Source organism: Colias croceus, chromosome 8 (genome assembly GCF_905220415.1).
Source record: "Colias croceus chromosome 8, ilColCroc2.1".
Lineage (NCBI taxonomy): Eukaryota > Metazoa > Arthropoda > Insecta > Lepidoptera > Pieridae > Colias > Colias croceus.
In genome coordinates, this window is record NC_059544.1 from 8,196,312 (window position 1) to 8,209,562 (window position 13,251).

The following is a 13,251-nucleotide window of genomic DNA, read 5'->3' on the forward strand; positions in this document are numbered from 1 at the left end:
GCTATATTTTCGACTTAATAAAGACTTAAGATCCGCGCTTAGCATTAACACGCTTTCATTCTAGAACAACCTTGGCACATAGTGAAGAAATTTGTAAAGACTTCGGAGGTGTAATTAAGTGAATAAAGGCGCGGAAAAGCAAGAAGCCAATTCTTTGAAAAGAACATGCTGAAAAAAAGCGTTAAATTATTAAAATAATAAGCAGTTTAATAAACGATTAAATCAATAATATATCTACTCAAAAATAACTTCTTAGGCCACATCTCAGCTTACCATCAGGCGAGATCGTGGCCAAGCGCTCCCCTATTCTACTGTAAAATAATAATAGTTTAAAAAAACTAAAAAACACGCTTTTTATAGAAAACCGAACTAAAAAATAAAAAATTTTATCAAATTAGTGTATTGTCATCGGTCCTCAATAAATCTACAAAGTTTGAACGAAATCTGGCCGTTTAAAGTGGGTCAAAATTGCGCCCAAAGAAGTCGGTTACAAACATACAAACATACAGGTGAAGCTAATATAAAGCGTGTAAAAAAGAAACAAATCAGGATTAGGTACATAATTTAATATGACGAGTATACTGCACTCAACGCCATCTAGTGTATTCTCTTTATTTCACCTCTACTTTTATTTCTTAACAATCTGCTATAAGACAGACTTATAGGTCCTTAAATGTACAAAGGCAAAGCAAGCATTGTAGAAAATATAACTAATCTCTATATTCAAAAAGCATCCTCATTGCAACAAGGGATTAATTTTATTTGTAATTTGAGATAACTCTGATTCTTGATCAAAATATAATTTCAACTAACCCTCTTATAAATCTCCAAAAGCACTCAACGGAGCGGCAAATGCATACAATAAAGACTCGTGCTTCTTTTGGGCAAGGAATAAGAAATTCTGAGAACATATCACCTGTACGGGTTTCCGAGCATGCCAGTCGTTTTCAATTTCAGCAAGAAAAAAAAAGCTATTCCATTCATCCTCATATATTATTACTTGAGACGAAATCCCACTTTTATTGTCTAGCACAAAAGTGTTTCGCTTTTGTTAAGCGGACTTTGAAAGTAATTCCTCTTCCTGTGCATTCTGCGCGGCCGTATTAAAATTTTAAACAGGAGAGTCACTGGTCGGGTTTCATGTGTAATTTTCATAACCTGTCTGCGTTCTCGTTATTCTTTGAGCAAATACTGGATATTTGAAGTACAATTGTGGTAGTATTTAATGAATTCGTTTAAATAACGAAGCCAAGTTTGAAATAACTATATTTATAAAGCATTGAGCTTGATTGCGGTTAAAGTTAGACCATACTTACGTGAATATTCAACTTTTAAAAGGAAATTTTATGTACTTTTTTATACTTGTTTATAGACATCCATATCCTAAGTGGTTTTTGACAATAATTTAATATTGTTTCACATGTGACATATAAAAATAAAATATTTCTTATGATATACCATACCTCACAAATCCAAATCCGTGAATTCAGCCGTTTGATACACTGACAAAAAAAACATACATCATATACAGCTACATCCCGAATACATTTTATCGTTCCTCTATCATCTAGAACACAGACTTGTAATTTAGCAAACTCTAAGCCAATTGGCTGCATAAAATAGCTGATATTGGATTGGACTTTAATTTCAAAGACCTTATAAACGTTAAGTCGGTTACATGTTCCGCTTTGTGAAAAGGTCTTTTAGTGAACTTTTCAATTGTTCTTTGTACACGTGGTCGTTCGTGTCGTGTAAATGGCACGGGCAATGGTTATAGCACTCTATATTCAAACTTTAATGGGAGCATAATACATTTCTTATCTAAGTTGACGGGTTAAAATTGTAGTTTGTTTGGAAATTGTGGGTGAAATTGCTCTTTGTTATAATAATATGTTATATATATATATATATATATTGTTATTCGAAAAAGCATGTACTGATGCAAAAAAGTTATTTAATTTGTGTATTGCATTCAAAAAGTTTCAAATAAAATATCTATCAGCACTCAAAGAGATAAAGTGATAATTATTAATATGATATCGTATTATGATGAAATATTTAAAAATATTTTTAAGTTTTATTTTTGAAGTGAAACTACTTTAGGCACGTTGAGAGTAAAATTTCAAGGTAGCGTCATGGCAATACCGTCTCCGTCATGGAGTAAGGCGACGATTTTGGTATCATTGAATTTTTCCATAGAAGTTTCACTTCTGACACGTGTGCTCGCCACACACGTTCTTTTTTATAGATAGTTTCATTGAAGATCGTTAAAAAATTCTATAGGTAGGTAAAATAGATTCAAGCTCTCGAGTCAAGAACAATAGAAAACAGAATTTGTATCACCTACAGGTATCCGAGCTTAGCACGTTGCTAAAAAATAAAATACTAGAGTCAACAACGATCATTGTGAACTTTTGTTCATATTCTATTTTCTTTGTATGCATTTGCATTTTTAGAGTTTAACATTTATTATTTTTATGATATCAAATACTCAAAGAACTCGGCAATAGCGATTAAATAAGTGAATGATTTGAATTGAGAATTATGAAAATAAATTATTTTTCACGACATTTCGAACACTTTGATCTCAGTTCTTTAAAATTAACTTAATTGAATTTTATTTTAATTTATACTCCAAATATACTTAAGTTTTATTTGTCTGTAACTAGTCTTTCTAATTTGCGAATTTGGCGAGGCACTACGATCGAGCTAAGTCGCTGGCTTGTTTCGCCAACGGGATAGTGCTATGTGCCAAAACTCACGTTTCGGCTTAACCGGTCTGCTACGGAATGTATGAGCATTCTACCTAATGACTGCACTTTAATTTTCATGAAAGGTGCAAAAATCTAATATCTATATACATATATAAAACTCAAAGGTGACTGATATAGTGATCTATCAACGCACAGCCCAAACCACTGGACGGATCGGGCTGAAATTTGGCAGGCATGTAGATGTATAACGTAGGCTTCCCCTAAGAAAGGATTTTAGAAAATTCATCCCCTAAAGGGGTAAAATAGGGGATGAATACTTATACCATGAAAATTTATCTTTTCCACGTAAGTGAAGCTGCGGGCAACAGCTAGTATATTATAAAGGCGAAAGTTTGTATGGATGTATGGATGTTTGTTACTCTTTCACGTAAAAACTACTGAACCGATTACAATGAAAGCACACATATAGAGGGTAACTTGGATTAACACATAGGATAGTTTTTATCCCGGAAATCCCACGGGAACGGGAACTATGCGGGTTTTCCTTTGCAAACGCGGGCGAAGCCGCGGGCGGAAATCTAGTAATGAAATAATTTCGATATAATATGTTGTTTTTGTATCAACCACAATCAACAATGCCATATAGATACAAAAACAGTAGCGCCTTCTTACCAAATGTATGTTTTATACGGTTTGAAATAAAAAAAGCTAGTTCTTGTCTGAAACTCGCTTATGACTTCCTAGTATCATAAAAAAAGTAAATACTGAAATAATGATGATGGATACAAAAGGTATAACTAATCATGGTTTTTTTACAAAATAAAAAAAGAGTGAATTACGAAATAAAAAGATCGAGCACACGTATTAGAAGTGAAATTTCTTTGGCAAGAAAATCATCGCCGTAGTCCATGACGTGACGGTATTGCCATGACGCGACCTTGAAGTTTTACTCTTAACGCGCCTAAAGAAGTTTTAGTTCAAAATATGTCATCAAGTGATAGCGTTATTATTTACACGTGTCACCATATAAAAGAAAACCAGTTTCAACTTCATGAGATAACATGAACAGGATAATATCGACAAAAGAAAAATGAGATTCCAAGAACCATCTTTTTGATATGACAGTAACTTGTAGTAAATTAATATTTTCGTCGAAATTTTTTCTTAGCGTAGATATAAAATATTGCCTTTTCAAAATATTGCCTTTATTAAGAATCATCAATGCATAAATTTGTTACGGATAAGACTTATTTTTGATTGAGAATAAACTCAGAGAAATACAGAAATAATGTTAATTGTACCTACTTATTTTTTCGGGACAAGTATTATAAATTATAATATTTTATTGCATGACAACTGATATTATACATTATTAAATTTTCAATACGGCACAGATCATATTTAGTATGAAGTATGTTCGTTTATAGTCTCCTAAATTTTATGATATGATTTAGGAATCTTTTTTTTAGGAATTCATCTTTGGTAATCGGTTTAGGCGTTATTATATTTATACTAGATTTCCTCCCGCGGCTTCGCCCACGTTTGCAAAGGAAAACCCGCATAGTTCCCGTTCCCGTGGGATTTCCGGGATAAAAACTATCCTATGTGTTAATCCAAGTTACCCTCTATATGTGTGCTAAATTTCATTGTTATCGGTTCAGTAGTTTTAACATGAAAGAGTAACAAACATCCATACATCCATATATCCATACATTCATACTTACAAACTTTCGCCTTTATAATATATATTAAGAATATTAAGATTTCTTCTATTTATTCAAAATCTCTCGAATATCGGGACTAAACGAATCGAGAGAATACAACCTATTACGTTTTAACCAATTTTATCCATTATATAGCCAACTTTGGCGTTCTTATAACAAGAAACTGACAGACTTCGAAAACTTTGACTCAAAGAATAATGGAGAATAGTTATTAGTAGGTATTATTCATAGCGGCATCTCTTTTTATTCATATCTTTTATGTAGAGCTTAAGTAAGCTACGCATCGAGTTTTTCTTATAATTCAAGTAGCAATTTTTATAAGACAATTTTTTGCTTGAGAGATTTTGTGTGATATTCATTATTCATTTTAAAACCAATAGGTATATTTTTGTTTAGCTCTCATTTGAAGCGAACCAATTAAATACTCGAGAAATATTGTGTTATAAGTATTTGGTTTGGCACACAATGCCGTCTTATCTCAAACTGATTAAAGCTAGAAGGTGCGAGAAAACAATAAGCTGATATTAATAAATATAGCATATGTATAGGTGACCATGTGTAAGTGACCATTTATAAGATAAATATATATAAATAAGTACAGTACTGTAAACTGTCTACTACCTACTACTACTACACCTATCGCCATATCAATCTATCAGCAATCAGACAGATTAGAAATATATTAAAAAATGCCAATTGTTTCCATTTAATTTAACGCGACAACCTTCACTAGTCCGTTTATTGACGTTACTAATTAGCGAAGCAGTTCACTAAAGGTCATAAAATAGCAATCGTTTGATGTATTCTCACACACATTTAATATTCAAATTTTATCCTACAGATCAATAAAAGATGTTCAATCAGCGAGTGCTTTTGTATTTTCATCTCATCCAAATAGGCAGGTCCACGTAGAATGAGCAGTCTGCGAAACATTTTCCACGCAAAGCAGCTTGGTCAGTGACCAAGCCAAGTCCACACTAACCGAGCTGCTTCACGCAATGATTGCTTCACGATGCGATGGTGTTCGCGCTGTCCTTATCGTCATTGTTGGTTAAATTCAGGAGCTCTACATATAAATTTATTTTTATTAAGCTATTACATAGCTTCTATCGCGGGCCTTGAGCGCGGGGACAGAATCGAGAAATTCCGTAACGAAAAAACCTCACGCTCCCCACTCCGACGGGGTTGGAGGTGTGGCTTGAAAGAATGCTATGCAATAGCTTTACCGCGGCAGTCCCCGAGTGCCACACGTCTTTTTTATTGTTAAATGTAACATATTATCTCTTATTCTCTTTATCTCCTTAGCGTGACGAGAGCGACGCGGAGAAGTTGACAATAAAATCAGCGACCCGGACTGCCCATGGTCGTTATACGTGTGAGGTATCAGCGGATGCGCCCTCCTTCCTCACCGCGCAAGTGCATGGTGCTATGCATGTTGTTGGTAAGTGATGATACTGAAGTAGATTCAGAACCAGAATTTAGCTTGTGTACAGTGTGTAAAATTTTATGTTCTTGTAGATAGAACTATGAATTCAATGATCATTGTAGATGATGTTTTTGCTTGAAGAATGCAGATGATACTTTTGGTGGTTTCATTTTTGTTGCAAGTTGCAAAATTTATATTAATATTATACAGTGGTTTATTTTATTATATTTCCTTCAATGCATTGTGGTTGACATGTATTAGCTTGGTATATCAAATATAAGGTGGCAACACCTTATATTGGATGTAAACTAAGAAAAAAGTACCTACAAATAGAGGTGGATGTTAATCAGCCTGATAGAGATTTATTTTCTTACAGGGCTGAATGGACTTAAATATAAAACTAAAACTTTGACCACAGAACCAAGAGAACGGTCAGATCCAATTAGCTTTCCAGCAGTTGATTACTGCTTGTATTCTACCGAGCAAACCTCCGATAAAACTCCGAATATAACTTCGAAAAAATATTTTTCATTCCTTTTCACCAATAGTGTTGAACTCCTGTAGGCTTGTCGAAATTTGTTCATTCCTTTCAAATACATTTAATGATGTTTGCCTGTAAAGAGCTACTTTGTTGAACTAACTTGTAAGTACATTGTAAAAGTTTTTTTTTTCGAGTAGGCATCAATGTACCTACATTGTACCGGCATAGCTTACTGATTAGAATCGTAAATGTTGACACACATGTTGTGTGTATATAAGTGTATATAAGTTCTAGATAAAGAAGGCTTGCCACTATTCTTACTGTTTCTTAGATCTCAGATTATGTGCATATTTTGATAATATAAAGAATATAAAACATGTTCAATTCTTCAATTTTCATCTCTTCAATTTTAATAAAAAAGACTTATTACACAGACATAGTATTATATTTTAGTATTTCGTTATTTTATCAATGTTAATTTCACACGTTACATAATATACCTATCTACCGTAGCACTTCAACAACGTGTGACTACGCCTTTCCAAACATGAAAATTTATCTATACATAGTGGAATATTGCATACTTCAGAATAGTATTGTATGACATTATTGTCAATTTACAACGAAGGCATCTTGGTAGAGTCTACTGTGTCCATTTACTTGCAACTACATTAGCAACTTTGTTCAGTTCAGTATTCTGAAATCTTGTTTTATACTTTTTCAGCGCCGGTTATTGTCGTAGTTGGGTTTTAGTTTTTTCACTTTATATTATTTGTACTATTTTGGTGTTAAAGTGTATCAACAAAAGTTAAACTGATGAACTAATAAAGAAGCTATGGACGAAAAGATGTGAATTATATGCAATCAGCCCATGAATACAGGTAAAGTCACGAGCAAATGCTAGTAATATATATATATTCAAAATGTACAAGGAAAGCGCTTTCAAATGATACCAAACACGGGATATTTATCTTAACTTTATTTTTTTACTCTGTATGTTTTGTCCGATAGAGGACGCCACATTAGATTTTGTGAAACCCTATATAGCCTATAACCAGCGGACAATTAAGACGCTTCTAATGATATGTCATTTGTCAAATTCTGATAAGTAGTTTAGACGTTACGAGGGAACAGATGAACATACATACATACATACATACATACATACATACATACATACATACATGTCCCGTCCTCAGGAAAGCACTTCAGATGGTTAGAAAGGCGGAGCCATGCTTAAGATAATACAAATCAATCTTAACCACTGTGAGGCTGCACACGATCTACTTATGCAGACAACACGTGAGCTCAAATTGGACGTGGTAATCATCTCCGAGCCTTATAAGCACTTGAGTAGTGGGTCCTGGCTCACTGACAAAGATGGAAAAGTTGCCTTATGGATCTGTGGTAAGAGCCCCGTAGAAGGTATCAACAATAAGATCACTACCGGCTTTGTGAAGGCAAAGATCGGAGGAATATACTTTTACAGTTGCTACGCCGCACCCAGCCTATCAATAGAAGAATTTAACGATCTCCTAGACAACCTTGTAGATGACGTGCAAAATAACTTCCCAGTGGCGATAGCGGGTGATTTTAACGCCTGGGCAATTGACTGGGGCAGCAAAAGCACAAATGCTAGGGGAAGGGCGTTAATCGAGGCAATGTCTGCAATAGATGTGGTTCTACTGAACAAAGGCAACGAACCTACATTTAGTAGAGGCGAAGCAAGTTCGATTATTGATGTCACATTTGTTAGTAGCGTTCTTGCAAAGGAAAATACCTCTTGGCATGTCTCTGAGGTTTATACTGCGAGCGATCATCGAGCATTATATTGGGAGGTATCGAACGGGCAAGTAAAATCCAGACCGGTGAGGCAAAAATCAAACAGAAACGGCTGGAAGGTCAGTATTTTCGACCCCGAACTCTTCCATGTTACCATGGACGATCGACCAACTCAAGCACGGCATGCGTCGGACAAGGCTCGGGAGATTATCAGGAGAATTACAACTGCTTGTGATGCAACCATGCCTCGAAGACGAACAGGGAACCATCTGCCACCGGTTTACTGGTGGAATGAAAACATTGCCGAGCTAAGGAGGAAATGCATCCGTGCTCGACGACTCTCCCAGAGATGCAGGAAAACACCTCACTTTGAGCAACTCTACAAGAACTATAAGGAAGCTCGCTTAGTGTTAAATAAAGCAATCAAAGAGAGCAAAAGAAACTCTTGGACCAAAATGTTGGAAGAGGTAGAAAGTGATCCCTGGGGTAGACCGTACCAAGTGGTCATGAAACAACTAAAATATAACCGGACTACACCACCTGCAAATCCAATCCTCTTGAGGAAAATAGTCACAGTGCTATTCCCTCAGCAAGCTAAACTAAAACATAAAATAGTCCATAGTAAGAAAGCTGTAATACCCCCTGTCACACACAAGGAACTGATAGACGCCTGTAACAGAATTGGAAACACCAAAGCTCCCGGATTAGATGGAATTCCTAACGTAGCCCTGAAACAGGCAGTTAAATCTGTACCGGCTATCTTTTTGGAAACCTTTGACGCCTGTCTCAAAGAAGGAATCTTTCCCACAATCTGGAAAAGGCAAAGATTAGTACTGCTCCCGAAAGGTAATAAGCCCCTCGATGAACCGTCATCCTACCGTCCTCTTTGTATGATTGACACGACTGGAAAAATATTCGAGAGAATAATACATAACAGAATTGAAGAAGTAGTCGAACCCCTACTGTCGAACTTCCAATATGGCTTTCGGAAGGGTAGATCCACCCTAGATGCTATCGGACTTGTGATTGACACCGCTAAACAAGCTATTTCCGGGACTAGATGGAGGGGAGGTTCCAAGAAGTACTGCCTTGTTGCTACCTTAGACATAAAGAATGCTTTCAACTCAGCTAGATGGGATGTGATAATGGCAGCGCTTTCAAACCTGAAAGTTCCAGGTTATCTTCAGGACGTAGTAGCCAGCTACTTTAATGACAGGGTCCTCATATATGACACTGAAGGTGGACCTAAGGAATACAGAGTTACCGGTGGAGTACCGCAAGGTTCAGTACTGGGTCCCCTTCTATGGAATATCTTGTACGATGGACTGCTCAAATGTAAAGTACCAAGTGAAACACAACTCGTTGCATTTGCCGATGATCTGGCAGTGGTGGTAGTAGCTAAATACTTGGAGGAAGTAAATTGGGTTTTTGATAGGACCTTTCAAGTAATTCAAGAGTGGATGAACTCTGCTGGATTGGAGCTAGCAAAACACAAAACTGAAGCCGTACTTATTACCAGTAGGAAACTGACAGAAACAATGTCACTCAAAGTCGGCAACTATGAGGTTACAACGCAGCCATATGTACGCTACCTTGGGATAATGCTTGATTCACGGCTAAGCTTCAAACATCATGCCGAACACATAGCAACCAAGGCAGCGGTGGTAGCAACAACGTTAGCCCGACTCATGCCCAATATTGGAGGTCCCAAACAACATAGAAGAAGACTATTATCATCTGTGTCAACGTCGGTACTCCTGTATGGTGCTCCACTCTGGTCTGACGTACTGCAAAAACAACAACCCAAACGACAGGTCGCGTCGACGTACAGGGTCAGCGCATTACGTATTGCCAGCGCATTCCGCACCGTGTCCGTGGAGGCATCATGCGTGATCTCGGGATTACTTCCAATTGAAATCCTAGCAGAAGAACGGAAGAACCTATACAATCGCAAGAAATCCAGCACAACACTAACAATGGCTGAGTTGAAAAGGGATGAAAGACGAAGGAGTGTCGAGAGGTGGCAACGTATATGGGATACCTCCACTAAAGGAAGATGGACTTACCGCCTCATTCCGCAAATTAAACCCTGGGTCAACCGAAATCATGGCGAGGTAAATTATTACCTGACTCAAATGCTTTCTGGCCACGGTTGTTACCGAGAATACCTGCACCGGTTCAAACACGAAGACTCTCCAGACTGCACAACATGCAGAGGACAGGACGAAAACGCCGAACATGTATTCTTCGCATGTCCAGACTACCAGGAAGCTCGGCAGACCTGGAAAAGTATAGTAGGAGCAGAAGTTTGTCCTGAAACGCTAGTAGCAGCGATGCTCTCATCCAAACAAGCCTGGGAAGCAACAAGCAACTTCGCAACAGAGGTATTAAAAGACCTACGAAGCAAGGAGCAGATGCGAAAAGCTGTGGCGTAACACCTAAATAAGGAGAAGAAAAGCAGCAATGCTATACGTCCCCCCCGTGAAGTAAAGCCTAACGGCCATCCCGCGGGGATATGGGGCTGGAGAAAGAGGGTTGTTTTAGTCGGTATGGATCATGACACCATGATCGAGACCGACATACCAGGTCGCAGATCATGACCTGAGATACTTAACAGTATTTTTTCCCTCTATAATAAAAAAAAAAAAAAAAAAACATACATACATACATACATAGCCTGTCAAAATCATAACCCTCCTTTTGCTTTGCCGTAGTCGGGTAATAACTAGAAGGTGCCCGAAATATGTATTTATAGACCTACACGAATTAATATAAAAAATATAGGCGATTTTTTCATCTAATTACTAAGATTTTAATAATACCTTGTTATTTTTAGTAAATACTAAGCTGTTTTACAAATTAAAAAACTCTCTACTTACATATAATTAAACTGTAAATTTTCTACACGTGTTCATGAGTCACATTAAAACAAAAATATTCCGTTTATCTGTAATAATGCTGCGAAATTATACTTTCATTTCAGATAAACCCACCTAAACGTAATGAGATGGAAATATCTTTGCTAATACGGTGAAATTGTTTTAATCAATCATTCTCGAAGCAATTTAAAAATAGAATCCATATTGGAATCTCTATTTTATTGTGGGTAGCTGGAATATTTTATATTCAGCATTCGTGGTTGCATATTGGCATACAGTTCAGATAATATGTAAAACTCAGATATTATTCACGCTGTTGGGAAACTTAGAATAGTGGAAATATGTTGTCACACGTCATAACTAATTCTGAATCTGGAAATACTATAAATTGTAACAGGAACGTATTTGAGAGCTTATGTATCGATGTTTTTATTCGGTTAGTATGCTATACATCGAACTAGTATGAAATGGTAAGATGGGTTATTGTGTTCCTACTTTATACTTAATGGCAAAATATAAGGATCTATTGATGAGACGTTAAAAATAAGGCTTAGTTGTAATTGATAAGGTAGATGTCCGCTGAATTTTGATTAGTACGTACACAAACATCAAAGCCGATAGGGGTTCGTTTACATGGAACCCTAGGTATTTGAAATGTAAGCTCTGAGCCAGCATACGTAGAATAAGAGCCATTTTCCAACTGTTTATTTAAGTACGAGTATAACAGTGCGGTGTCGTGACCTTTTGTGTAGAGCTGCACTCGCGTCAAAAGCCACATTTTTCTCATTCAAAGTTTCGATTAGTTTTGGCAAAGCATACATATGGCTGCAATGTCAGCGCTTTTCCGATTTTTGGCACGTGCCTCTCCTACTCGGGCTGTTTGAATGCATTTTTATAACGGCGCTAACATAGCTAGTGTAACAGCTATGGTGTTAACTAAAGAAGATAGCAACCCAGTATTTGCGGGCTGTGTAACCTGACTACAGATTTTACTAAACTCGACTTATGACTGTTTTTCTCACTGTTTCTCTGGTTACTTTTAGAGATGGAAATGATTTTGATACGATTTCTTACGGTTTAAATCTAGTTTTAAACATTTTTATTTGATATCTGCTCGCTCTAGGTCCGTCCAACCTTTTTCGTCAGTATTTTAAAATGTTAGCAGTTATTATCCTAATCCGAGATAATCCTAACGCGCTTTTCTTTTACTTTGTTTGACGAAAAATATTTGAAATATTCAACAGAGGGGTTTGTATAAAAAAACAAAAGTGTTGTTTTTATAGATTAAATGTTTTTCTCTCCGTAAGAACCTTTCTTGCCTTGCCGAAAAAGTAACAAAAAAATAGTGAAAATACTTGCAACAGTTTTTTGAATTGTTGCATATTACTCAGTCTTAAAGTGAATGCATGTGAAATTACGAAAGTTTTGTAAGAATATTTAAAAAAGTAGATTTAAAAATCACACAAAGAAATTCCATTGTAATGTAGTACTAATTCAGCCATCTATATGAATTTTAATAACTTTTCCATATTAAATGAACTGCATTAAACCTCAACGTATAGTTTAAGCGTATAAATGTTGTACTGAATATTCGAGCTTTTTATACACAAAGCTGGGATAGAGGTTTAGTACAAAATATCATTACCGCCGTAAAGCAGGAACGCAAAACATTAGCAGTATTACCGCATAATGTTAATGAGTTGTTTGTGATATACATCAGTGTTTGGATTATATTATGGATACCAGAATATAAGAGAATTTACAATTTATTTCGTTGTATTCGATAATCAATTTTATCATGTGATGAGAAAGTTTAATGATATTATATGGAGCTACCTTTAATTAACGGTGCCCTAATTTCAATTTAATATGATTTATATGTGAAAATTGAAAAATACAAAAAAGTGCAGAAATGGGCGGTTGTAGGAATGTTAATCGAAAAAACCTCTAGTTTCTAGAATCCAATATCATTGAATATAATTAATACAAAGTAATTGAATGTCTTCAATACTTCTTGGAAATTTAACAGTTATATGGGGTTTGCGTTACATTTTGGTTAGGGAGCCAGGTGCAAATTTGGTTAATTATTTCCTCTCAAGAGATAATTCGTCAGACGCATCAGAGTATAGTATTATAAAGCCTCGTGAACGTCAGCTGGCGCTCGGTTGGGGGGGTGAGCGGTTGTAGCCTCCCACGCACGTAGGAAAAAAAATACATTCATTCATTTCCTCTCAGCTAAAAATTT

At 36.1% G+C, this 13,251-nt stretch overlaps 1 protein-coding gene across 1 annotated transcript in view; it reads left to right on the top strand.

Moving 5' to 3' along the window:
- LOC123693727 overlaps positions 1 to 13,251 on the top strand; it is a 66,783-nt gene that overhangs the window by 23,524 nt on the left and 30,008 nt on the right. Inside the window, exon 3 of the mRNA XM_045638925.1 lies at positions 5,744 to 5,879. Within this exon, the coding sequence (XP_045494881.1) occupies positions 5,744 to 5,879 (136 nt within the window). The remainder of the gene's footprint in view (positions 1 to 5,743; positions 5,880 to 13,251) is intronic.